General features: G+C 58.5%; 1 protein-coding gene across 5 annotated transcripts in view; it reads left to right on the forward strand.

Annotated features, from left to right (window-relative positions):
• The window catches only part of ATP2B3 (ATPase plasma membrane Ca2+ transporting 3), a gene marked incomplete at both ends in the record, with an annotated part of 40,510 nt that extends 22,145 nt beyond the window's left edge, over positions 1-18,365 (forward strand). For 4 of the 5 annotated variants that reach the window (XM_082680947.1, XM_082680948.1, XM_082680949.1 and 1 more), the window contains 5 exons: positions 452-665; positions 1,347-1,558; positions 2,423-2,530; positions 3,588-3,770; positions 18,045-18,365. In XM_082680947.1, the coding sequence (XP_082537073.1) occupies positions 452-665; positions 1,347-1,558; positions 2,423-2,530; positions 3,588-3,770; positions 18,045-18,365 (1,038 nt within the window). Of the gene's footprint in view, positions 1-451; positions 666-1,346; positions 1,559-2,422; positions 2,531-3,587; positions 3,771-8,103; positions 8,191-18,044 lie in introns of all 5 variants that reach the window. The other variant, XM_082680946.1, reaches the window with a different exon arrangement.
• Positions 18,366-24,247: the final 5,882 nt, after the last annotated feature.

The raw sequence follows: 24,247 nt of genomic DNA on the forward strand, positions 1-24,247 counted from the left end.
TGTCAGTTCCAGAAGTTTCATAGGCATGGACTCCTACAGGATATGGTCCCTGGTGTCTGTCTTCTGTGAGGCTCATTTTTAACCAACAAGTCAGAGGCGATGGGAAGGAAGGTCCAGTGCAGTTTCTACCTCTTCCTGGCCCTTGGGTGCAGGAATGCATCTGTCGGGCTCTTTTATGGCCTGGGCCAAGTGACAGGGCGTGGCAGCCTCCTGCTAACAGTTTGGACCACACCTTCTAGATCACTGCCAGCAGGTGAGAGAAGAAGGGAGACTGACAACATTTTAAGAGCAGGAATCTGAAAGCCCAGCGAAAACTCTCTGCTAACTTTAAGAAAACATAGGGATGGAATTCAATTCCAGTGACATTGACCCCAAGCTGCGTCTCTTCCCAGGAGTGGGGGGCCGGTGGGGTTTCCAGGCCCATGTTGGGGTAACTGGCTCCTCTCCACAGGACTCTCCTCTCAAAGCCGTGCAGATGTTGTGGGTGAACTTGATCATGGACACGTTCGCCTCTCTGGCCCTGGCAACAGAGCCGCCCACTGAGTCGCTGCTGCTGCGGAAGCCGTATGGCCGGGACAAGCCCCTGATCTCACGGACCATGATGAAGAACATTCTGGGCCACGCCGCCTACCAGCTCACTACCATCTTCACGCTGCTGTTCGTCGGTAGGTTGGCCCAGGGCACCCTGTGCTGTGGCCAGCCCCGCAGGCCCCGGCGGTGTCCGGCAGTGGCAGGGACAGACGGGCACCTGGGGACCCGATTTCCGGTGAGGACCCCTCGGCCCTCACCTCTCTGCCATCCTGGGAGTTTTGTTCTCTGTACGGCATCGGCTCCTTTTAGGAGGTTCCTTTATTTACGTGGGGGCAGGTTTGTCGCTTTGTCTATGTGTGGCCTCTCTTCCTGACGTCAGAGGGCCTCCACGGGTCTGATGAGCCTTGACCACGTGGTGGCTTGGCTCTCAGCACATGTTCCTGGGAGTAGACTCAAAGTTCAGTGCAGGCATGGCGGTGGCCAAGGGGCAAGGGTCACCACGTGAGGGCGCCCAAACGGCAGCACCTGGGGTCCTCTCATGGGGCCTTTCTCTGCTATCTCGGGAGCAGAAGCTGGTCATGGCTGACCCGAGAGCCGTTCCTTCCCCAGCTCGAGCCAGTGTGCAAACGGGTCTTAATGTCTTCACCCCTGTCCTGGGGTTTCAGTGCCAGACCCCCCTGGTCTGGACCCGGCCTTGGCTGTGATCTCCCGTTGCTTAGCCTGGGGGCTGGGGGGCTCATGACTTCCAGCCGTGTCGCCCGGTGGTGACGCGCCCACCTGGGCCCGGCTCCCCTCACGCGGCCCTGGGCTTGCAGGCGAGCTCTTCTTCGACATTGACAGCGGGAGGAACGCGCCCCTGCACTCGCCGCCCTCCGAGCACTACACCATCATCTTCAACACCTTCGTCATGATGCAGCTCTTCAACGAGATCAACGCGCGGAAGATCCATGGCGAGCGCAACGTCTTCCACGGCATCTTCGGCAACCCCATCTTCTGCACCATCGTGCTGGGCACCTTCGCCATCCAGGTAGGAGCGACGGCTCCACTCTTGCAGGTCCCTCCAGGTCTGCCACTCCCATTTCTAGAACTCCATTCCTTGGCGGGAGGCCACCTTAACTCCAGGAGGCGCTGAGTGTTCAAAACCAGGGCGTATTGATAGAAAATGTGAGGTAGAGCGAGGCCAACAGGCCAGGATAGCTGGTTTCTCGCAGTTCTCAGAGGGGGGGCCAGCCACGGCACAGGGACCACCTGGGGAAGCACCCGGGCTGGTCGGCAGGCAGGAGAGCGGGAAACCCAGAGCAGGAGCTGAGGCAGGAGGGGCAGGCTGAGCACTTGATGGTGTGAATAATTCCTGGGCTCTGGGGTGTAGGGCTGTCCACCTTGTGGTCTGGGACCCAGCCCTGGGTGGTTAGGGAGGGGGACAGTGGCCTGGAGGGTGAGAGCCCAGGAACAGAGAGAGTTGGAGTGTGGCCTTGGGACCAGTTGGTCTGTAGTTGAAAAGCTCACCCCTGGAAGAGGACTCCTCCCACGGAGGGGCCATGAGGCTGCGGGAGGAACATGGCTAACATGACCGAGCCTCGCCCGAAGGCTGGAAAAGGGACAGTCCGGGGCGCCTGGCTCGGTGGGCACCTTGCAGCAAGCGAGGCCACGTGCCCGTCCGGCACAGCACCCACGGCCTGTGGTCAGCCGGTCTAGGAAGCTTCTCTAGGCACTGGCTGAGGTGGGGACGAAGGGAAGGAGGCCAGAGAAAAGAAGGCTCCCGGGAACTGCCTGTCTACCTGGGTGAAGCAACAAGCCTTCTGACTCCCTGAGCTCGGCCCACAGGACAGGGGGAGCCCCGAGGGCTAGAGGAGCTGGCCGGACGCGCCTCCCGCCCACCCCTCTTCCACAGATTGTCATCGTGCAGTTCGGCGGAAAGCCCTTCAGCTGCTCCCCGCTGTCTACGGAACAGTGGCTCTGGTGCCTGTTTGTTGGTGTTGGGGAGCTGGTCTGGGGACAGGTAAGTGTCTGCCTCAGTGGCTTTCCCAGCCCTGCCCCTTTCCAATTTGTCTGGGGAACTGTGGGCAGCCCAGGGTCCCCTAGCCTGCCTCTGGGACAGGCCATGACCTAGGTGCGGGGCCACAAGTGACAGCCTCAGCAGAGAGCATGCAAAGGGCCATGGCTGGGATGTCACAGCGCCCAGCAAAACCACCCGCCGCTCCCCTTGCCACGGTAGGAGCTGAAAATCGTGCCTTATAATTGGGTGGCTTGGAAAATGCTCACATATTTGAAGCTACACAATACCTCTGTGAACCTTCCAGACAGGGTGGCTTCAACGGCAGGTGTTATTCTCTGGAGGCTAGATGTCCAAGTTCATGCTTACATAGGGCAGGCCCAGGAGAGGCCGGGCACGAGCTCCCAGCTCCCCCGCCAGGGGAGTCGCGTGGCAGTGCAGTTTCTCCCAGCGGTAATGTGTGATGACACGCACGGGTACCACCATCGGGGCAGCTCCCCTGAGTGGTGCGGTCCGGGGACTTGAGTGGCGTCGGTCCTGGAGGCCTGGGGAGCCCATGTGACTTAGTTACTCAATCTCTGCGCCCCAGAGGTCAAGATGGTACATGCGACCCAGGGACCCGCCCCAAATCACCGCGGCAGTGTAGCCCGCCTGCCCTCGGCCCCAGCTAAACCAAGAGGCAGGGGCCTAAAGGTCCCCTCCCACGAGCCAGGCCAGGGCCAGACCTTGGTCTGGCGAAGCGAGTCCCTTACGTCACACACTGTGCGGGAAGGTGGCGTGAGCCGCTCCTCTGGGCGTCGACGGAGGAGGGTCCACCGGCACGCACACTGCTTTGGAGAGCAGGATTCGGCAGCAGGCAGAGGCGGCCCAGGGGCCGCCCGCAGGGAGCAAGCACTGAGGAGAGAGCTGCACACGGTGCCGGGGCCTGTGCAGGGGCGGGCGCACACACGGCCTGGGCCTGCATCAGTGGAAGGCGGGCAGCCTGCATCCGCTCCCGGCCCCAGCAGAGCTCCCACCTCTGACGGCCACTTCTGCCTGCTGTCCCTCACCTCTGGCGACCCAGGTCATCGCCACCATCCCCACCAGCCAGCTCAAGTGCCTGAAGGAAGCGGGGCACGGGCCCGGGAAGGACGAGATGACCGACGAGGAGCTGGCTGAGGGCGAGGAAGAGATCGACCACGCCGAGCGGGAGCTGCGCAGAGGCCAGATCCTCTGGTTCCGGGGCCTCAACCGGATCCAGACGCAGGTAAGCCGCCGGGCTGCTCGGCCGCTCTGGCTCTCCCGCCTCGCGAGGGGGGCAACAAGCCAGAGGCGGAGAATGGGCGAGGTGAGCTGAGAGGACAGGGAAGCCCTTGGGGCTTGCCGCCGCGATCACAAGGGCAGTTGCCGGATGTGCCGGATAACAGTATGTCTCCAAGATGGCCTCTCCCTGACACCTCTCCCAGAGCCCAGGTGGCCCTCCCCGCTAGTGGGCACAGGTGTCAGCTAATGGCGTGTGCTGTGACCCAGAGCTGTATCTCAGGGAGATGGGGGCACGGGCCACCCACTGTCTGAGTAGCTGCCGGGACTCGTTTTCTTTGCTGGGAGCTGCCCCAGGTCATGGGGCAGGGGCCTTCTCGGGATGAGGCAGATGCCCGTTTCCAATAGCCTTCGGTGAGCTCACCATTCATTGGGTTATACTGTGAATTCTGTGGAAAGACTTCATTTGGGAAGTGAACGCTGGTAACCAAGTTGGTCCGTTCTGTGCATCCCAATCTCCTCTATAAACTCAGACAGCCAGGACGACTGCCCAGCTGTGGGCGCTTGCAAAGGCTTCCTGAGAGTCTGCCTGACAGAGCCACCCTCGCTTCCTGCCCCCAGCTCTTCCCGGCCAGCCTTCTTGCCAGAATGTTCCATACTTGCTGTCTCTCTCATCATAGCCTGACATCTGCCCTCAACACCCCAGAGGCGGTTCTCACCAAGGTCTGTGAGACACCCTCCCGGCTACCGAGCTGGGCTGTCCCTCCATCCCTCCTGCTTGCGGACTGTTTCCCAGCGCCCTTCCGGAAGTGCGGTCCGCCCTGCTCTCCTGGCAGCTTGCTGGCCCCTCTCCATCTTCCTTGCCTGTCACTCCCACTTCCCACTGAGACCGTGGTCTGCCCTGTCGCCTGGCTGTGACCCTAGCTGCTGGAAGTCCCACGGTCCCCGGGGCACTGGTCTCTTCTTGCCAGTTCCCCGTGGCCTGGCCCTCCCCGCACAGCCTCCAGATGGCGACCAGGCGCCCCTCACGCACCACCTTCTCCTCTGCCTCACGGCACCCACCCTGGGCTCAGGTCAGCCCAGACCCAGGCCCCACCTCCCCAAGCCCACCTCCTCCCGCCCCCCAGCTCCTGATCCATGGCTCCCTCACTTCTACTGCCCAAGCCAGAGCCCTGGAGCTGTCCCGGACCCTCTTCCCGTCTCTCCACACAGCTGGCACATTGGCATGGCCCTTCGAACGCGCATGCCCGGTCCAGCCACCTCCGGCCCCGCCCCCAACACCCTCCTGGCCCAGCCGCCCACGTCTCTGCCTGGACTGAGGCTCCCGGGGTCCACCCTGGACCCCTGCAGCCTATTGGCAACATAGCCAGCGTGTGACACCCCATCACTCCCTGCTCCTCCCGGACCTTTCTCCGTGCTCTGTCCTGGACCCACAGCCCCACTGCCCCGACCCAGCTCCAATTGCTCTTGCCCCGGAGACCCACCGGCAGGAAGAACACCACCGGGCGCCTGCTCGGGCGGCTTCCCGCGTGGCTGCTTGGCCTGGGCCAGGACCTGAGAGCACAGCTCTCCCCAGTGCCCGCCTCCAGCCTGTCACAAGTCACCATGGGCTCATCCCAAAGAATCCTCCATGCCAGGTGCCCAAAGCTCCCTCCCAGTGCACGCGGCTCACCAGCTGCTGCCACACAACCCCTGGGGGCCTAGTCTCTGGGCGCCCCTCTCCTCCCCAGGCGCCAGCCTCAGCTCCCCGGCCAGAAGCTCTCAGCCTCCCGTCTGCCTCTCGGCATCACCCCACGTGCCCTGCGTCCCCGGAACCCCTGCTGCCTTCCCAGACTCCCACTCTGCTCGCCGCGTTGCTGTGCCTCCATGCTGGCCACTGTCTGTGCCCCAGGCAGCTCCCACCGTGTCCCCTGGGGCCCCTCCTCATCCCACGGCGGCCCCATGAAGCCTTCTCAGAGTCCCAAGGGGCTGCTCCGGGCCTCTGGCTCAGCCCTCCCGGCATCGCAGGCGCCTTGGCCAGCGTGGCGGGGGAAGGATGTCTTGGGCCCGGCCAGAACACTGAGTGCCCAGTAGAATGGGAGGAGCCTTTGTCACCAGCTGTCTAGGTTTTCCCGTGGCCTCCTGGCTGCTCAACTGTGAGCACCCACCCACCCATCCCGCCCCGACGGGCTCCGGTGCGTCATGCTGGGCGGGTTCTGCAGCAGAGCCTATTTGCTTCCATCGCTGAGCCAAAGTCAGTGTTAGCTCTTCTAGCAGCCAAGACCACAGCCCTGCCCCAATCCTAGGTGTCCGGGAAGGGATCTCTGGTGGCCCGGCCACCTGTGCGTCTGTGTCTTCTTACTGCCTGCAGGCTCTTGGACCTGACACTGCCACCCCGTTGGCAGAGTGGGTCTCCTCAGTCAGAGCCTTGCAGTTCCGGGCTGGTCGGGTCCCTGCTTTCCACACGGGGAAATGGGGCCCAGAGAGAAGGGACTTGCCCAAGGTCACCCAAGTCTCCTTCCCCCATCCCTTAGCCCTGGCCTCTCCATGGAGCCACTCATTCCTCCCCTTGACTTTGTCACATCAACTCCACCACACTTCTCAGGAATGCCGAACCAACCAGTTGCTTTAGTTCACTTTTTAAGAGCGTTTGTTCATTTTGATTCAAAATACCTGCTTCAAAGCAGAAGTAAAGTCCCTCAAGTTGCAAACGTTCTCTAGGCAGCCAGCCCTAGATGTCCAACCTTTGCAAGGCACAAAATTGCTCCCCAGACTTCAGAGGCCAGCACAAGTTCTCATGTTGCTAAGTGAAGGCATTTCCTAAGCTGCTGCCCGCTCTCACCATCATTCCAGGCACATAGAAACGCACCAGCCAGGAAGGGTGTCATTCCAGAATAAAAGAGTCCTCCAAATGCAGGACGTGGAGCTTTGCAAAGTGCTCACGACGTGGTCTATTTCGCATTCCATTCTAAACCAGAGAAGCTTCAGCAGTGACTGGGCCTCGTTCCTGGCCCAGTGTGGGGGGCTTCCGGGTAGGCGTGGGGCGGAGGGATAATTCTGTGGTATTTTGACTGATACCATCATCGCCTCGGGACACCATGCGGAGAGGCCCAATCAGAGGCAGGAAAGGCATTTTTCCCTTCCCTTGTCGCCTCTGCCACAGTAAGAGTCCCCTCTTGAGACAGTCCCCTGTCTCCGTAGCCTTAGAAACATCTCAATCTAGGGAGGAGACGCCCCCCCCCCCGCAAAGAGACAGCGACATCGGCATGGGTCATCTTCCTTCAGTGTGCTGGGGCACTCGGCACTGCGCCAGTCCCCGTGGGCACTCAGTATGCCTTACTTCTGCTGGGCAGAAGGGGGCTCAGTGGTGCGTACACAACAATTAGTCTGTCTGGCAGCGCGTCCAAGGGTTGAAATGCCGGCCGTCTTCACTTTGGTTGGGATGGGGGCCGTCTGAGCACTCCGCTGCTCACGTCATCCAGTGAACTATGTGGCACTTTCTAGAAATCAGATCCACCTTCTAAGGCCAGAGATTCCACACACACTCCCCACTAAGAGAGGACATTCTCTAAGAAGCGGCCCGAAGTACGCCACAGCGGGCTGGCCTCCCAGAATCTAGACACACGGTCTTCTGATGGGGGGACGTTCACAGTGGCCACCCAGCCACGGTTCCTTGGGACCCCACGCCTGGGCTTGCTCCACCCCCAGGCCCCCCTGCCAGCCAAAGGCGGGTCGGGAAACCCAAAGATACTGCATCTCCGGCAAGTTCACCCCCATGGCTCTCATTTCCTGAAGCCGCCTAGGAGGCTTTAAGGGTGGGGGACAAAGTAAAGCCATCTTTGCTCCCCAGACCCAGGCTCTCCACTCTCCCTCCTGCCCTGCCTGTGGGAAGGCATTCCGATGAGAGAAAGCAGGGGCTTTGGGGAAACCCCCTCCCCCTCTTTTAAAATCCATTCTTACACTGAGACTTCCCAGGGAGTACCCCTCAGTCACTTATGGCAATATAAACACAGGACGGGCCAGGGAAGGGTACTTACTGATGAGTGGCTTGCAATGAACATATCGTGAATGCAAATGGCTCTGTCTAAAGTGTTTGCGGTGCGCGCGATCCAGCGTCAACCCCCGCGCGCCAGGTCTTCTGAGCGCTAATCATTTGCTCAGCAAAGCCTCTCGTGGTGGATGACGCAGAGGCCAGACTCGGCCTCGGCCTCGGCCCCAGCAGAAGCACCGAGGCGGCCTCAAGGAGGCTTTGCTGTCACGATATGCACCCAGTGTGGCCCCTGTCCCCGCCCAGCCCCACCCCCGTGCGGTCGCGGGGACTACAGTGCAAGCCAACCTTTATCTCATTTTCTCTCCCACAGATGGAGGTAGTGAGTACCTTCAAGAGAAGCGGTTCATTTCAGGGTGCTGTGCGCCGGCGGTCCTCGGTCCTCAGCCAGCTCCATGACGTAACCAATCTTTCTACCCCTACTCACGTAATTCTCTCTGCTGCCAATCCCACCAGTGCCGCTGGGAGTGAGTCTTGAGTCCCCTTTTCTCTCATAAATGGCATCTCTGGGGGAGGAAAAAGCCTCCCGCCTCTTCCTTCTCTTTTTTTCCAGTCTTACATCCTCCGCTCACCGAGGCTTTTCCGTTCTTTCTTTATCGCCCTGTTCAGTCCTTCCCGCCCAGACGGTGTGTCTCTCTAAAGACATATCCTCTTCTGAAATGTACTGAATCCATGGCACTGCTGGACCTTCTGTTCTTTCCTTTGGTTTTTGGGGTTTTGTTTAGCGCTCCTTCTGTCGCTGGTTTTCTTTTCTTGAACTTGTCTGCCTTTGCTGATGGTTCTTCATGAACTTGGCCGCTTCTGGTGGTGTCTGGTGTCAGTCAGGTTGGGGCCTTGGTCAGTGTTCCGCGGGGCAGCTCGAGGGAGTCGCGCGGGCTCAGGGCCACCCCCAGGACTGGAAGGAGAGGCGAGCGCCTTTGCAGCGCCATTCACAGCGGAAGAACCCAGCCCGCCCTCTTGGGACTAAAGCAGCAGCTTCCAGAGCTCTCCTTGGAGTGGTTTCCAAAGGCAGTACACCTGAGCCCCGGGCGTTAAAGGTGACCCCAGGAGCACTCCTCATGCCTCGAGCCCGCCCTCGGCCACGTTTCCTTTTGTTCCCAAAGCATCTTCGCTGTTTCCAAGCAGGCCTCAGGATTGGAAGGTCTTAACCTGATCTGGTCCAGACTCTCTCTCCTCCTTCCTTCGAGAAGCTGGGAGAAATTGCTTCCTTTTCATACGTCCCTCTGAAAAGTTCCCGCCATGTCTGTCACATTTTAAAAGGAACCCAGGGGCTGTCCTAAAGAGGTAGAAAGCTCCACATTTCTTTACAAAGACAAAGGGCAAGCCACTAGGCCATGGAGCCCAGCACCCCACGGTCCGCCCAGTCAGAGACAACACAAGGAACAGTGTGGGCCCCCCACTGCCCCCCACTGCCCCCCAGAGCCACCTGCTTCTCACAGCAAACTCGAGATTTCAAAAGCCAAACAGTACACCTTCAAGTATGAGCCCAGAGCCCCTGCCAGGATGGTTCACTGCTACCTGTTTCCTTTCCTTCCAGTGGGACCCGGCGGCTCTCACCTCTGTGAACACATCACTTCCCCAGGGACGGAAGTTGTTAACTGTGCTTTTTTCCCACACCAGACTCTGGGATTTTCTTTTTGCTTGATTTCTTCTCTTTTCCTGTTTTCTTTTGTCTTGTGTTTTCTTTTTTGTTTTTTCTTTTCTTCTTCTTCTTCTTTTTTTTTTTAGGAACTGGTAAGAGGTCCCCAGTGGAGGGCGTCCCTCCTCTTGCTTAAGCTGTCCTTTCAGACCACTCTGCCCTTTATGGAAGGGATGTACTGGTCCCCACTGGGGCCACCTTGTCCCCTTTGGAAACAGCGCACACGTAAACACACACACACACACACACACGAGCGTGCTCCCATCCCACAGGCCACACACATGTCCAGCTCCCTTGAACGTTCACTGAGCCACCCACCCGGGGCCGCAGACGCTGGCTGACGGCCGTCACAGGCGAGCTGGAAAGCTTGTCCCACAGGGCACTTGGCACCACTCCACCTGGGGAAGCCGGCAGGAGGCTCGGCCAGGGCCTGCTGGGCCGCAGCTGCCCTCCCCTGTCACTTCCTTCACGTGTTCCTTTGCCATCTCTCTCTGTGCCTCCTCTCTGTCTGTCTGTCCATCCGCCTGTGTGTTGACTTGGGGGAAGGCATCCCGTCCCTCCTCTGCTCACCCCTAGGCCTTCCCCACACTCCTGCTGAGGCCGCGCTGTCTGGGGGCCTCAGGCCGCCTCCCTGGGGGCAGCCTCCTTCTCCTCTCTCTTCCTCGGCTTCTAGTACCTTCCTTCTTTCTGCGGCCACCTGTCCTGTCCCCCTTCCCAGTGCCGGGAGCCCAGCAGCGTGGGGTAGGAGCCGCTCCCGGGGGACCTAGGTAGCTCCTGGCCAGAAGAAGGGTCACTGTCCATCCACACCACGTACCACTGGGAGACGAGCGCCTTCTGCCTGAGGAGGGTCCCGATGTCCTGACTCACAAGATGCTGGATGGAGGGCCAGGTGGCACCAGGGGACGTTCCTGCTTCCAGAAGCTGCCGACCAAGACCACTCCCTGCACCATCACCGCTTCCCAGTCCAAGCTTCAAAGACCCCGAGAAATCACCAAGTCTGGCACCCACATCGTACGAATCAGGGGAAGGCCTGGCAGAGTGGAGGACAGCCCTAGGCCTTCAGTCTCTCTCTCGGAACTTACCAGAAGAAAGGCAGGGTGCAGTGGTCACGGGGCACAAGGTTTCCTCAGGAAAACCCAGCTCTTTCAGGAAGGCTTCTGTCCTCCTTGCCTACCACCCGGCCAGGCCGCGCCTCCTCCCGAGCGCCGCGGCCAGTCTCGGCCCAGCATCGCTTCCGGTGAGAGCCTCAGGCTGTGTAGGTGGAAGGCCTGGTTGCGGGTGTGGACAAGGAGCCCGAAGGCCAGAGTGACAGGTGACATGCTCACCCAGTGCAGGCCCCGGCACGCAACATCGACGCAAGAAGTGGCCAGAGTCCGAGGGGGAGGACAGCCCCTCAGAGGAGTGATGGGGGGAGGCTAGAGGTGCGATGGTCCTCGGGGCTCAGCGCGCCCACATTCACAGCCACGCACACTTCCTTTTGACCTCCGACACCCCGCCCCCGGCTCCAGAATGGCCTTGGCTGCCTCCCCGCTGCCCACTCAGCCGTCTCTCCTGCCTGCCTTCGTGGCCGCCCCACCACAGCCATTGCACGGGACCCCAGCCATGCCTGGCCTTGCGGCCACCCGCCGGAGTGGCTTAGGAGAAAGCGTTCTTTACTAACCACCATCAGTCTTCTGGAAACGAAGGGGGTGTGAAATCCTATCCCGTTAGTGTGTCAGTCCCCCTCATTCCTGCCCCAATCACACTCTCACACAGTAATTCTTCAGGAAGCTCGGCCTCATTCCCCAGCTGGCTCTTAGGATCCCCAAGGTGTAGGCAGACAGGAGGTGTCTATTCCCTCAGGTTTGCTAATGAGTGGCAAGCCCGGGCCGCCAGATGGCTGCCCCCAGGTGCGAGCGCCCCCCCAGCCACATATCCGCAGCCTGTTCCCCAGCAGCCTGGCCCTCCTGCAGCAACAGTGGGCCCCTGTGCTCAAACGCTTACTGTCCCAGGGGCAGGTGGCGAGTTTGCTCAGGTGTGCCCAGAAGGACCCCTCAGGGCCCTTCAGTTCTGATCAACCGAAAACATATCATGACAGTTGCTTTATTTTAATTGGCTTTTGCCGACTTGGCAAAGCCCAGCCCGGCGAGCCCCCGGGGCTTCTGTGGACACGCCCTTCTGGAGCCTGGGGAGACACGCCCCTCACACACTCCTAGAGCCCCACTGAGGAAGGAGCCCTGCAGAGTGAAAGCTGTCTTGTTTGCCGGAATTTGCTTCCTTCTCAGGAAATCCATTGATTTCGAGGCAAGTCTGCCCACGGGGGTTTCTGGGAATAGTGTATTGGCATTTTTGGTCAGCTCTTTGACAGTGTGCACACTGTCTCCGCACTAGGAACAGTGTCAGCCCTACCCGAGCCTCCTGCAGCCAGGGACCCTACCACATGGAAGAACCTTCCAGGCAATTCCTAAAGCACATGCCAGCTTGCAGCCTAAGGCAGACCCTGAAAGCCCTGCTCCAGAGCCCCCCACCCCCGCAGACACTTCCGGGCCGACTCCTGGGGCTGGGAGCCAGGGCCCAGGAAGCCCAGGAGACTTATCTGAGGCCCTGCAGCTGGAGACAGCCAGGATGAGAGGCAAGGCCGAGCCCCTGGAAAACGCAGGACTCTCCGTGCCTGGGTCAGTTCAGTGCAACATCTTGTTGACACCGGCCACTGAGTCTGGCCTGTCCCGGTCCTGGGCACACGTGCACGCCCACAGAATGGGAGGTAATCTTCACAACTCACAAGCCACCAGCATTTTCGGCTGGCCGGCACACACAAAGCTGTGTCTTTGGTTTGGGATTCAATCCCTCAGTGAAAGAGCCGACTCTGGAGTCTGAATTTTCACGTCTTCTAATTCCGTGGTGAGGAAAGGGAGCCTTCCCCCTTGCTACCCCCTTGATTGTGGGTCCATCACCGCACACCTCTTTGTGTTGGTCTCAAGTCACGATTCACCCTCATGCCTACAGGGAGGGTTTGGGACTTGGGAACTAAAGTCCATGGAGGCGCCATGGCTCTCCCTGGCTGCTGCGTTCAGAATTTGCTCTAAATCCAAAGCCAGGTTCCTTCCTCCCACAGAAGGTTCTGGACAGTGGTTGGTACGGAAGGACAGGGCAGGAGTTGGATGGAAGAATTTTGAGCTCTGTGAGCTTCACAGTGAGAGAGAAGGGAGGGTGCAGAGGGTGACGACCCCCCCAGGGCCTGCTCCTCCCACAGTCCAAAGGTGCCAGACCCGGTTTCTGTTGTGGCCATTGTCATTGTTGTTCGGGAGCCTTTGCTTTTATTTTTCTCTCCTTTTCTTTTCCATTAATGGGGTGGGAGATCCTTCATCCTTCGCTTTCCTCCCTGCTTCCACATCCCTCCTCCGCCTCCACCACCACCTACATTGCAAACGCAAGCGATTAAAGTTCAAAACAAAAGCGGGGTACATCCACTTTCAGCCGCGACCTTCCCCCCTTCTGCTTGCAACTCTTCATCAGTAGCATGGTCCCGTGGCAGAGTCGGACACAAGCATCCTTTCTCCTTGTGGCCGGGGTAGTCCTGCGGGTCTGGAGTATCACGTGCCCCATCCCCGCTAATGGAGCTCACGGTGAGGGGAAGACAGGCCAGGGCTCACGTGCGGGGGCGAGGGCCGGGCAGCAAACAACAGAGAAGGAAGTTTGCGCTGAGTGCAGGTGGTCACCAGCCTCAGAGGGAAAGGAAGCAGAACGAGAGAAACATTAGTGGCACTATTTTGGATAAAGGTTGTCCGGGACAGCCTCTCAGAGGATGATTTGTGAGCTGAGTTCCAAATAAGGAGGCAAGGCCGACATGGGATGATCTGGTGGAAGAAGAGTGTAGGCGGGGGACAGGGCAGGGGTGATGGCCCTGGGGAAGCTTGCTGTTCCGAGCACCGTGGGCGGAGAGCGCTGGTCGGGGAAGCTATGGTGGGAGACACGTGCCAGGCTGCGTGGGCCCCCTACTCCCAGCACCTATCCACTGAGCCCCTGCTGCATGCGGGTGCTGTGCTGGGTGCTGGGGACGTCAGGGGCCTTATGTTCCAGTGACAGGAGACAGAGGAGAGAATAATGGGATGTGTGGGGTGTTTGAAGGTGAACCATGCTGGGGAGAAAAGGAGGCAGAAGAGGTGCCGGGGTGCTGAGGGAGATGAGTGGATTGCGGCTGTAAACGGAAAGAGCTGAGGGGGAGCCATGAGGCTCACTGGGGAAGAGCCTTCCTGACAGAGGGAACAGCCAGTGCAAAGGTCCTGAGGCAGGAGTGTCGTGCTTGAGGAAGAGCCGGGAGGCTGGAGAGGGTAAAGGCGAAAGAGGAAGAGAATGGCCCGAGGCAGGCCCTGGCAGGACTTTTCCTTTGAGGGAGACACAGCCACTGAAGTGTTTGGACCAGTGGAAGGTGCGACACGCTCTGACTTCCGCTGGAAAAGATTGCTCAGGCTGCCATGCTGAGAAGAGACTGTGGACGTCAAGGGTGGCAACAGGGAGACAAGGGAAGAGACGTGGGGGGGTGGGAGGTAAAGTTGAAGAAGCAGGCAGAGCCCCGAGTCTGGACATTGAGGCGGGAGCTCCTTAGCAGGCAGATGGCTAGAAGCACCCAGGGAATGCGTTGATGTGGACGGAGAAAAGGCCCAGACGACCCTGGGGCCCTTGGCCACGATAGGAGATGGGCAGCAGCAGGGGGACCTGGAAGCAGGGGTGCGGTGTGGGGGGCACGGGGCGCCCAACGGAGAGGTCCCTGGGGAGTGGGGGCAGAAGAGAACAGGGCCAAACGAAGCTGGGCCCCTGCGTACCAACAGCTGGAGGGGCTGCGGCCCCGAGAGAGGGGCAAAGAGTAACCTAGACGAGGGGGACGGAGCTGACAGCGAAGGAGGAAGCGGGCCGCGGTGTCAGAGGCCAGGCGGTGGGGCGCAGCAGGCCTCACTCGGAAAGGGGAGGGAAGCCGTGGGGCAGCCCCCAGCCCCAGCCGGACCTGCTCCTGGCTGGCTGTGATCTAGAAGCCCTCTTTACTGGCCGTCTTTCACGTCTTTCTTTACCTTTAAATTCTCTCACAGTAACCTGGACCTGGGGGCGTCCCGCACTGCGCAGACCAGTGTGAGCGCCACCAGTCGGGACCCAGCGCAGCTTCAGCAGCTGCTGGGGTGTTTGGAGTCGCTGTCTGCCACACAGCGAGGGCAGGGCCTGACTCAGCGGTCAGAGAGGAGGACCAGAGACCCCAGGGGCGGCAGCCACGCGGGCTGGAGCCCGGGAAAGATCCAGGGACCAGGCGGGGGGCGTCTCTGTGCTCGGGGGCTGCAGGGAGACACAGCCGCAGCGCTTGAGGCGGGGACGGCTCCGCCCTGGAGAGTTTCGGGAAAGAGGGGCCCCAAGACACGCTGATGTGCGGCACTGGGTCTGTGCCTGCAAGTTTCAGCCAGAGCCCTGCACCAGGATGCAAGGACTAGGCGAGGGGCAGAGTCGGCGGGGGGCAAGGCTGACGGTCCTCCTGGACCTCCTCCAGTTCGAGAGGCCCATTAGCCATCGACGGGAGGTACAGGAGCAGCAGATGCAGGCGGAGGCGGTGCAGGGGGCATTGGTGGCGTCGAGGTGGGCTGTGCGCTGTGGGCGGCACTCACAGCCTTGAGGGCAATGACATCCCTTTGGGCGTCCTAGAGATGGACAGGTGGCCTGAGGACCCTGCCCTGGCCCCTGCGACAGTCCCAGGCCAGGAGAGGAGCTTCAGGAGGCAGTAAGGGTCACGCACTGGGGAAGAGCGCTGGACCCACCCAGCTGTGACCAGGCTTTCGCAGGGACGCGCTAAACTCCACGGTGGGGATGTCCTCAGACTCCCAGGTGCGAGCTCAGGCCTCCAGGGCGGCCCTCTCTTAGAAACGTTTCCCAGTTCCCACCAAACCCGTGTCCCGGGGGTTGACTGTGCCCTTCAGCGTGGAGTGGCCTGAAAACTCCCCATCATAAGACCAATCCCAGGCCATGTGTTAAGGGCCCAAGATTTGCATGCAGGGAAATGGAAGCTGGAGGGAAGCTGACTCACCGTCAGCTGTAAGACACTCAGGATGACTCAAGCCGACGGCGCACGTTGGAGTGGGCAGCCTGGCACCTTCTGCTGGTGACTGAGCGGCCGCTCTGCGCCGGGCTCTGGCGACAGGCAGCAAACGAGGCTAGTGAGGGGCATCAAAGTGAGTCTCTGATTACACCCGGGAGGAGGGCCCTGAAGGAGCCTTCCAGGCCAGAGCAACAGAAGCTGGGGAGGGAAGAGCCGGCCACCCTCTGGGGGAGCTGGGATGAGTTTGAGCAGGGGCCTGGCCTGATCACATGACCCAGGTCCAGGTGAGGGGAAAGGATGTAGCCAGGGGTACCGGGACACTGCTGGCAAACTTCCCACAAAGGCCTCCAGGGCCAAGGGTGGCAGCACACCGCTTGCTCCCATTTCTGTGGCTTGAGGGGGTGGCTGGCTGCCGGAGTAGGTCCTCCACCACCACACAGCCACAGCCAGTGTCCCATGGGCTCTCCCACAATCCTGGCCCCAGAAAGGGCCCAAGTCATGAGGCCACATCTGCCGTGGCCACAATAAGTGAATTGTTTCTTTCCATTACAAATGGCAAATGATTGTCAACTTCTGTGTCACCCCGAGCTCGGAAGCCCGTCTGGGGAATGCAGGATTTAAGATATGGAATCAGAAGAGTCCAATGTTATGGAGCCCTTGGGCTCAGTTTTTGTTTTTGCACTTGATTGTGAGGTTCTCCTGGGTTAAACTGACCTAGGAGCACTGAGCTTGGCTGACCCCGGGATCCAGACACTGGAGGGTTGAAAGGGATTCATGGTCTAAACCAGGGGGCAGCAATGAACATTGGACATGTCCTTCAGAGGACACGGCATGGCCGTGTACCAATAAGACTTTATCTACAAAACCAGGTTGAGGGCCAGAGTTAGCTCTTGGGCCACAGTTTTCCGACACCTTGTCTAAACCAAGAAAACCCAACCCTAGGACCTTGGACCTGGAAATGGCTTTAGAGCTCACTTTGTGTCCACCCACTCACATAGGGAGGCTCTGGCCTCCCCATCTCAGCACAGGACCAGCTGGCTAGTGCGAAGCCCAGCTGAAGTCTTCCCATCGATTCTGCCTCCTAGAAACATGAGGGAGCCCAGGCTGGGGGCCCAAGGAAGGAGCAGAGAGAGGCAGCAAACCGAGGAGACTTGAGCACATGTGGAGGTGAAGGCAGGGCAGCCAGCGGAGGCCGAGGGGCTAGTTCTGAGAGCAGGGTCCTGTGGGAGGTGCGGAGGTCAGGGGTGCCTGAGCTCAGCTCGGTAGCTGGGGAGCAGGGCATTGTGGGAAGCTTTTCCCCAGGGGGCACTTGTGCTGATCTGAGGTCTGCAGATGCCAGTGGGGCAGCCAGGGAACAAGGTGTAGCAAATGTGAGTGGGGGAGGCATATGGCCCCCAACCAAATTCCAGGGTCTGAAAGAAGTCGTGTGGTTTGGAGAGTGAAAATGAGGAGGGTGAGAAAGGCTGGAGAGGCGGGTATCGGCAGACTACAAAGGGCCTCTGATGGCAGGAGACGCAGGACGGAACGGTCTGAGAAGGGAAATGATGACCAGATCAAACACATCCACCTGGTGAATCAGGGCATCCGAGCAGGACAGGCTTGGTCGGTGTAAATTAAAAATGGGGCGATTTTCCATCTTGGATGCCTCCAGATGGGGGACTGGTAGGCTCTTAGGCCTGGAGCTCTGATGAGGGGCCTGGGCCGCAGTCCATGGTTATAGCCAGATGAGCCCAGAGCTGTGGCCAGGGTGAGGAGGTGAGCCTGGGGGTGTGCACAGGGAGGAGGGGGACAGGGACAGGCCGGGGCTCTGAGCACTCTGGGACAGAGTCACAAGCAGTGGAGGAGGTGAAGACAGAGAAACCGGTGAGGTAGGAGGAGGGCCAGACAGGGGCAGTGTCAGGGGAGCCAGGAGAAGTTCCCAGAAAGAGGGGCAGGTGGCCCCTGGGGGATCAAATAAGATGGAGACACAGAAGGGCCGTTGGGCTTAGCAGCACGGAGAGTGATGGGCAGATGTGTCTGGGCCTGGCCAGCACGGGCTGCTGCCACAGGAGCCGGGGGACAGGGGAGAGGGCGCCGAGAAGCCAGGGAGGGGAACCAACGCGTGAAAGGCCTGCAGTGTGCCCACAGGCTGGGGACTTTCTCTTGCCAGAAAGTTCCTCGGACTCTCTGGAAAGAGAAAGTGGAGAGCCCAGTGTCCAGCACTGTCCCTTTGCCCAGTCATCTTTCTGGGCTCCCACATTGGAATCCCCCCCACTCAGTGCAGGGGAAGGGGCAGGAGGGAGCAGTCAGGAGTCCCGTGAATCCATTGCTCTTGAGTTCCAGAGTGTCTGCCCAGGTCAGCCTAGAAAAGCCACCGCCATTCGTCCCGCATGTGCATCAGGTGACGGGAGGGAGACCGCAGCGGGGCAGAGGGCTCTGACTGTTCTGTTCCAAAGGACAGACGTTTGTCATGCGGTGACCCCTGCCGTGGGTGTGGGCTGCACTCACCGCTGATGGCCTCCTTCCCTCTTCCTTCCTCGCCCCCCCCCCCTCCTGCTCACTGGCCCTCCCCCTCCCCCTCCAGATCCGGGTGGTGAAAGCATTCCGTAGCTCCCTCTACGAAGGCCTGGAGAAACCCGAATCCAAGACCTCCATCCATAATTTCATGGCGACGCCCGAGTTTCTGATCAATGACTACACCCACAACATCCCGCTCATCGATGACACGGACGTGGACGAGAACGAGGAGCGCCTGCGGGCCCCGCCCCCGCCCTCCCCCAACCAGAACAACAACGCCATAGACAGCGGCGTCTACCTGACTACGCGCGGCACCAAGTCAGCTACCTCGTCAGTGTTTTCTTCCCGCCCCGGGAGCCCGCTCCACAGCGTGGAGACGTCCCTCTAAGCAGAACTGCTCTCGGCACGGCACGCGCACTCCCCGCACACACACGCACCCGGGCGGGCCGGACGAGGGCACCGGCCACGAGGAGGGCCCGCCAGGCCGCTGAAGATGCTCGAAGGCACCTGCCAGGAGCCAATGCATTCTAGGCTTCTTACTCAGGAGGACCAGGAAGGGGAAGGAGGAGGAAGGAGAGACCAAGAACAGTTGTGTTCCCCCCTTTTTCTATGGAAGCTTTTTTAAACGAACACTGTAATTCCACCAGATGTTCCCTGTTCGGGCTGTGCAGTGTGGCAGAGGGCCGGTTTCGGTTTATTGAGAGCTTCGTGGCACCTGCTGCAGAGCAATTGGATCCACAGGTACCAGAGGCGAGCACCGCTCTGCAGGAAGGATGCTCCCACCCAGATGGTCCACCGGCCCAGCACCCCCTCCCCAGGACGCGTGCAGTCAGCCTGTGTGTGCATGTGTGCGTAGCCACGTGTGTGCGCGTATAGACGTGTCCGTGCACACAGGACCAGATGCGTATCTAAAGGATAAGGAACTACTTAACGGCATGATATTTCCATTTCTCTTATCGGGTGTTTTCATTTTGAGATTTCATTATTTATCGCGGCAGGGTTTTTTTCAGGGAACTAGACTGCAAGAATATCCTTCTGGTTGCTTGGGACGCCCCTCCCCCGCACTGCTCCCCTCCCCCCAGTCCCCTCCATCCTCCGCACTCCCAGCACAGCTCCTGGGAAGGCAGGCGCGAGGCCGGAGCAATTACAGTTGGAACAGTTGGAACATTTGCACTTTGAGACCCCTGCCTATAGAGAAAAAAACACCATTCGATGGAATTTTTATTTAAAAGGAAAATACCAAAGTATTGACCAGAATGATTCCCTCCAGTAGGCCGAAGGGGGAGTTTTGCTTTCGGTTTCCTTTGGTTCCAACTCCAATTCCAAGTCCTGCAATCTGGCCAGTGGGTAGGATTTCTTTGTCAGAGCCCCAACTTCAAGAGCACGAAGCCAGGCCACCTGCCGTGCCTGACCTCCTGGGATGATCCGAAATCCTGGCCCCAGGAGAGCCAGGTCCACGGGTGGAGGTGGGGAAGAATGCAGAGAGTCAGAAAGAAAGCGGAGACAGACGCTCCCTCCAAACCCAGGAGGAGCCGGCATGGCCGCAGCGCAGACCCCAGCCCCCTGGACGCCTCCACCTGGACTCCCGCTCCGCTTTGGCAAATGCCAAGAAGCTGTCGCTGAGACGCCCATAAAGCGACTGGGAAAGGTTCTCAGTCACCACCCGCAAAGCACTCTTCGGATCCTGGTGTTCTCGTTCAAGGGCATGCATTTGGGGCTGCAGACACCTACGGCGACCTTGGGGAGGCCAAGCCCCTGGGAGCGATGGTCCCTCGTCTCTGTCGCTATAATGGCGAGTGCGGAAGGCTGAGGAGGTCAGCTCTGCCACGTCATCGGCTGAGCACCTGGTCTGCAGGTGGGGAGAGCTGGGCCTGGGCTCCCCAGACGGTTCCCCCAGGAGCCTCTCCTGGCAGTGTGGGCACGCGGCGTGCCAAGCCTCAGTTTTCCTTGAATGCGCGACAACCGGGGTGGGAAATGCAGAAATAGCAGAGGTTCTTTTACCTTCAGAATTCTTCTGTCTCACATTCTGCAGGGAGGAGGTTGGGGTCCAGCCACGGCTAGTACAGGTGCCTGTCGCTCGGGCCTGGGGCTGAGCCGCTGGGGGACAGCTGGGAGCTGAGGGGTGGAGGGGCTTGCTCCGCAGTTGAGCAGCAGCTGGACCAGTGGCAAGGCTGGTTCGCCCATCCTGTGCCCATCCCACAGCCCCTGGCCAGGGCTCGCCTTTGCCTCCACTTGTGTCTGTGTGCCTCCGGGCAGGCGGCGTCCCAAGCGTGCTCGGTCCCCACTGTTAACATTAATGCCATGTCACCCCGGGCAAAGGAATTTCGGTTAGAAAAGCAAATCCCACTTCAAATGCCAGCTACCGATAACTTAAAGCCATCCCTTTCTTCCAAAGGGCACATTGAGAATGTTACCCATTTGTAAATTGTTCCCTAATGTCCTTGTTTAAACAACAACAAACAGGGCAACTCAATTTGTTGAGGGTCTGTGTGTTCTTAAACAAGAACTGAAATTGGAAATGTTTAAATTGAAGAATATACACTGAGTAATGCTATGCTCACGGGCTTCTTTTCATCCTCTGTTGTAGACACAAGCCTTGCTGCTGCTGTCCAAAGTTGCCTCCTGTACACGGCGATTGTTTAGTCCCTAGGTTGCCTTTCCATGGGGTGTGGGGTGCAGATCGCTGCTCTCATTTCTGTGTGTCTTCAGGCCAGGGGCCCCATCTCGTTGGGAAGCCCCTCTCTCTAAAGCATTATCTTATATGGAATGGCTTGGTCAACTGTGTTCAGTTATTAAATCTGTTTTACATTTTTATCTGCCTGTTGTAAAGATGAACAAAAATATCTTAATGAGGAAGACCACAGATACATAATAATTTAAAGTCTGTAGTTGAATTTCCTAATTTAAAGAATAGACCAAAATTTCTGTGTATTGAAAAAAAAAATGAAAGGCTCCCACAATCTCAGTCTGGGTAACGTGTGTGATTTATTATTTGGTGAATTCTCCTCCAGACCTAAAGAGAAGTGTCTTCCTCCCTTTACCAAGCTGGGGTGAGCCCCGGGGGCAGCGGGGTTCCCCTGGGGTTGTGGCCACCTTGCCAATCCTAATGGAAGGAGGAGAGGGCTTGACCACCCTGTGGGGTCAGGTTCGCATGGTGGGCCTCAAACTGTCTTGACCTGGAAGGGCCTGACCTGAATCTCCAGGGTGGCATCCTCAGAGGAGGGTGGGAGCAGGGAACGCCACCCAAATGCCAGAACCCTGGCACACATGCAGACGGCTTCGTTTTTTATTGTGGAAAAGTACAGATAACATCAAGTTTACCACGTTAACCATTTTTCAGCGCCCAGCTGGGCGGCATTAAGTACATTCAGGTTGGTGTGCAGCCATCCCCACCATCCATCTCTAGAACCGTTCATCTTCCCCAAGGGAAACCCTGTCCCCATTAGACACTAGCCCCCCTCCCCCTCCCCCAGCCCGTGCCCCGCCCCCATCCTACTTTCTGTCCCTAGGAATCTGACGGCTCTAAGCAGCTCATACAAGTGGAGTCATACAGTATCCGTCCTTTGTGTCTGGCTGATTTCCCTGACCATGATGCCTTGTAGGTCCAGCCATGTTGTAGCAGGTGTCAGAGCGACCTTCCTTTTTAAGGCTGACATTCCACTGATTGGATGGACCACATCTTGTTTGTCCATTCATTCTTCAATGAACACTTGGGTGGTTTCCACATTTGGCTAGTGTGAATCACGCAGTTGTAAATACGGGTGTACAAATACCTATTTAAGCCCCTGCGTTCACTTCTTTTAGGTAGATACCTGGAAGTGGAATTGCTGGATCCTATGGTAATCTTCTGTTTAATTTTTGGAGGGACGGCCAGACCGTTTTCCACGGCACCAGCAGCGTTTTCTATTCCCCCCAGCAGTGCACAAGGGTTCCAATCACAGATTTCCTCTTTAAACCAAAGCCATGGAAAGAAAGCCCATTATTGCACTCATTCACTTGCTCCGAGCGTCACTGCCCCGTTCATTCCTTCACTCACTAGGCGTCTTTGAACACCCGTGCTGGGGACAGCCGTGCCGCACCACTAGAGCCACGAAGGCAGCTCTGGCCCAAGGTTTGCAAATGACTCCCGCGGCAATGGTGCCAAAAGTCCCTGCGTCCTGTTTCCTCATATTTCTATTCCCCGACTCTGCACGTCACCCTTGTAGACTTGGCAGCGCCAGAGAAAGCATTTTCCAGGGAAGCCGCCAAGAAACGAGCAAAATGGCTTCTAAGTTCCCTTCCAACCACCGGAGTCCATGCTTCCAAAGACGGCCAGAGACAAGTGGCGGAAAACAGCAGACGGACAAATACAGGAGCTCTTGCTTCACTGACGCACGAGCCACCTCGAATCACACTCTAAGCAAGCCTAGGTTGGGCCAAATGCCACATCAAGACAGCTGCACCTTCTGGAGAGATCGCATTCATTTATGTCTGAATTCTCTTTTCCGTGGACTTCCACTATCAAATATGACCCAGGTTCCCAGGGGAAGAAACTGGTACTTAGCCAAATGCCTTGGGGCGAGGAAGGTACTATAACACCCATCCCTACACGAAGCCGGACGTCATCTTTACCAGCTGGCAGCCTGGGAACGGGGGGTGGGTGCCACGAGTTGGGGGAAGGCCCACGTGTGCGTTTCCTAGGCTGCGGTAACAAAGTACCACAGACCGGAAGATGGGGGGCGCTAAAGCACAGGCGTTTCTTCTCTCGCGGTTCTGGAGATCAGAAGTCTGAAATCAAGGTGTGGCAGGGCCACGTACCCTCTGCAGCCTCTAGGGGAAGATTCTAGCTTTTTCCAGCTTCTGGCATCGCCGGCAGTCCTTGGCTTGTAGACACATCGCTCTAGTCTCGGCCTCCGTCGTTGCAGGGCCTTGTCCCTGTGAGTCTGTCTTCACCTGGTATTCTCCCTCTGCACAGGCCTATCTCTGTGTCTCTCTCCTCTTCTTATAGACACCAGGCATATTGGACTAGGGTCACCCTACTCCCGTAGAATCGCATCTTACCTTGACAACACCGCAAAGACTATTTCCAAATAAGGTCCCATCCACAGGTTCCGGGGCTTAGGACGTGAACGTGTCTTTGGGGGTCACCACTCCCCATCCCAGCTGGAAAAGAAGAGATGGGTCGAGCCCCACACAGAACCTGCTTTGCCCCCTCCTTCCTCTGGCTTGACAGGCCGAGGAAGGATCAAACATTTATCACTTTACAGTAATTAAGACGTGCTCCGGAACGAAAAGCTCCTGGAAGCTTCAGGTTCTAGAAAATCTTATCTCAATCTCTCCTTTTTGAACCTAAAATAAAGGAGATGGAAGGTTGTATATCTTTTATAAGAGCCTCAGGAATAGGAAGCCAAAGCAAACAAAAGGAAACCACCCTGCACCAGGTTTTCATTCATATTCTGTGGCCGAACTGTCCTTACAAAGCACAGCTGGCCGTGTCACGTATTCCTCAAAAGTGTCACATACGTCCCAATACCTGTCCTTATCTCTGTTCCAATGACAACACACACTGAAGGTGGGGCTCACAGCCTTAGCGGCATCAGGAAGACACACAGATGACCCCTTAGTGACAAGCACTGAGCTGACAGGCCCAGAGGCCAGCACACAGAGCCAGCAAGTCCCCAGGGCAGTGTGACAGGCACACACATGGGTGGAGGGATTTTAAATAGCAACGAGCAGTCACAGTCTGAAGTTGTTTGGTCCAACCTGCTTGATTCACATAGTGGGAAACTGAGTCCCATCGAGAGAGAGGAACTTGCCTGATACCTGGTAATCGCGAGAGGAAACTTAGGGCCACAGAAACTCCAGAGAGGCTGCTGTTAGCCCCGCAGCCCAGAGCTCGCCCTGTTAAGCACGGTGGCTCTCGGCTGGGGTGGGGACACCAAGGGCAGTGCTAGGTCACATGGGGCAGGCAAGGCTGGGGTGGGGGGCAGCTGGGCCCAGCCTGTGGGGAGGAAGGGGGTGATGGAGGCAAGGTGCTTTTTAAAAAGCACGAGGCAGAAAGGACTGGCAAGAGAGCCGAGGCCGCCCTCAGAGGCCCGCCAGCCAGGCCCCTCACCCTCCACTGTCTGCGCTCAGAGCCCCGGCCCTGTGCTCCGGCACAGACTCTGTCATCAAAGGTGCCCCGTTGAGCTGGAAAGGACACAGTGGAAGAGGGGACATTTACTCATATCCTTCACCCTAAAGACAAATAACACAAGCACTTTGCGAACTCAAGCAAGCCCTACTGCCTGA

The sequence above is a fragment of the Grampus griseus genome (genome assembly GCF_964374135.1).
Source record: "Grampus griseus genome assembly, chromosome: X".
Lineage (NCBI taxonomy): Eukaryota > Metazoa > Chordata > Mammalia > Artiodactyla > Delphinidae > Grampus > Grampus griseus.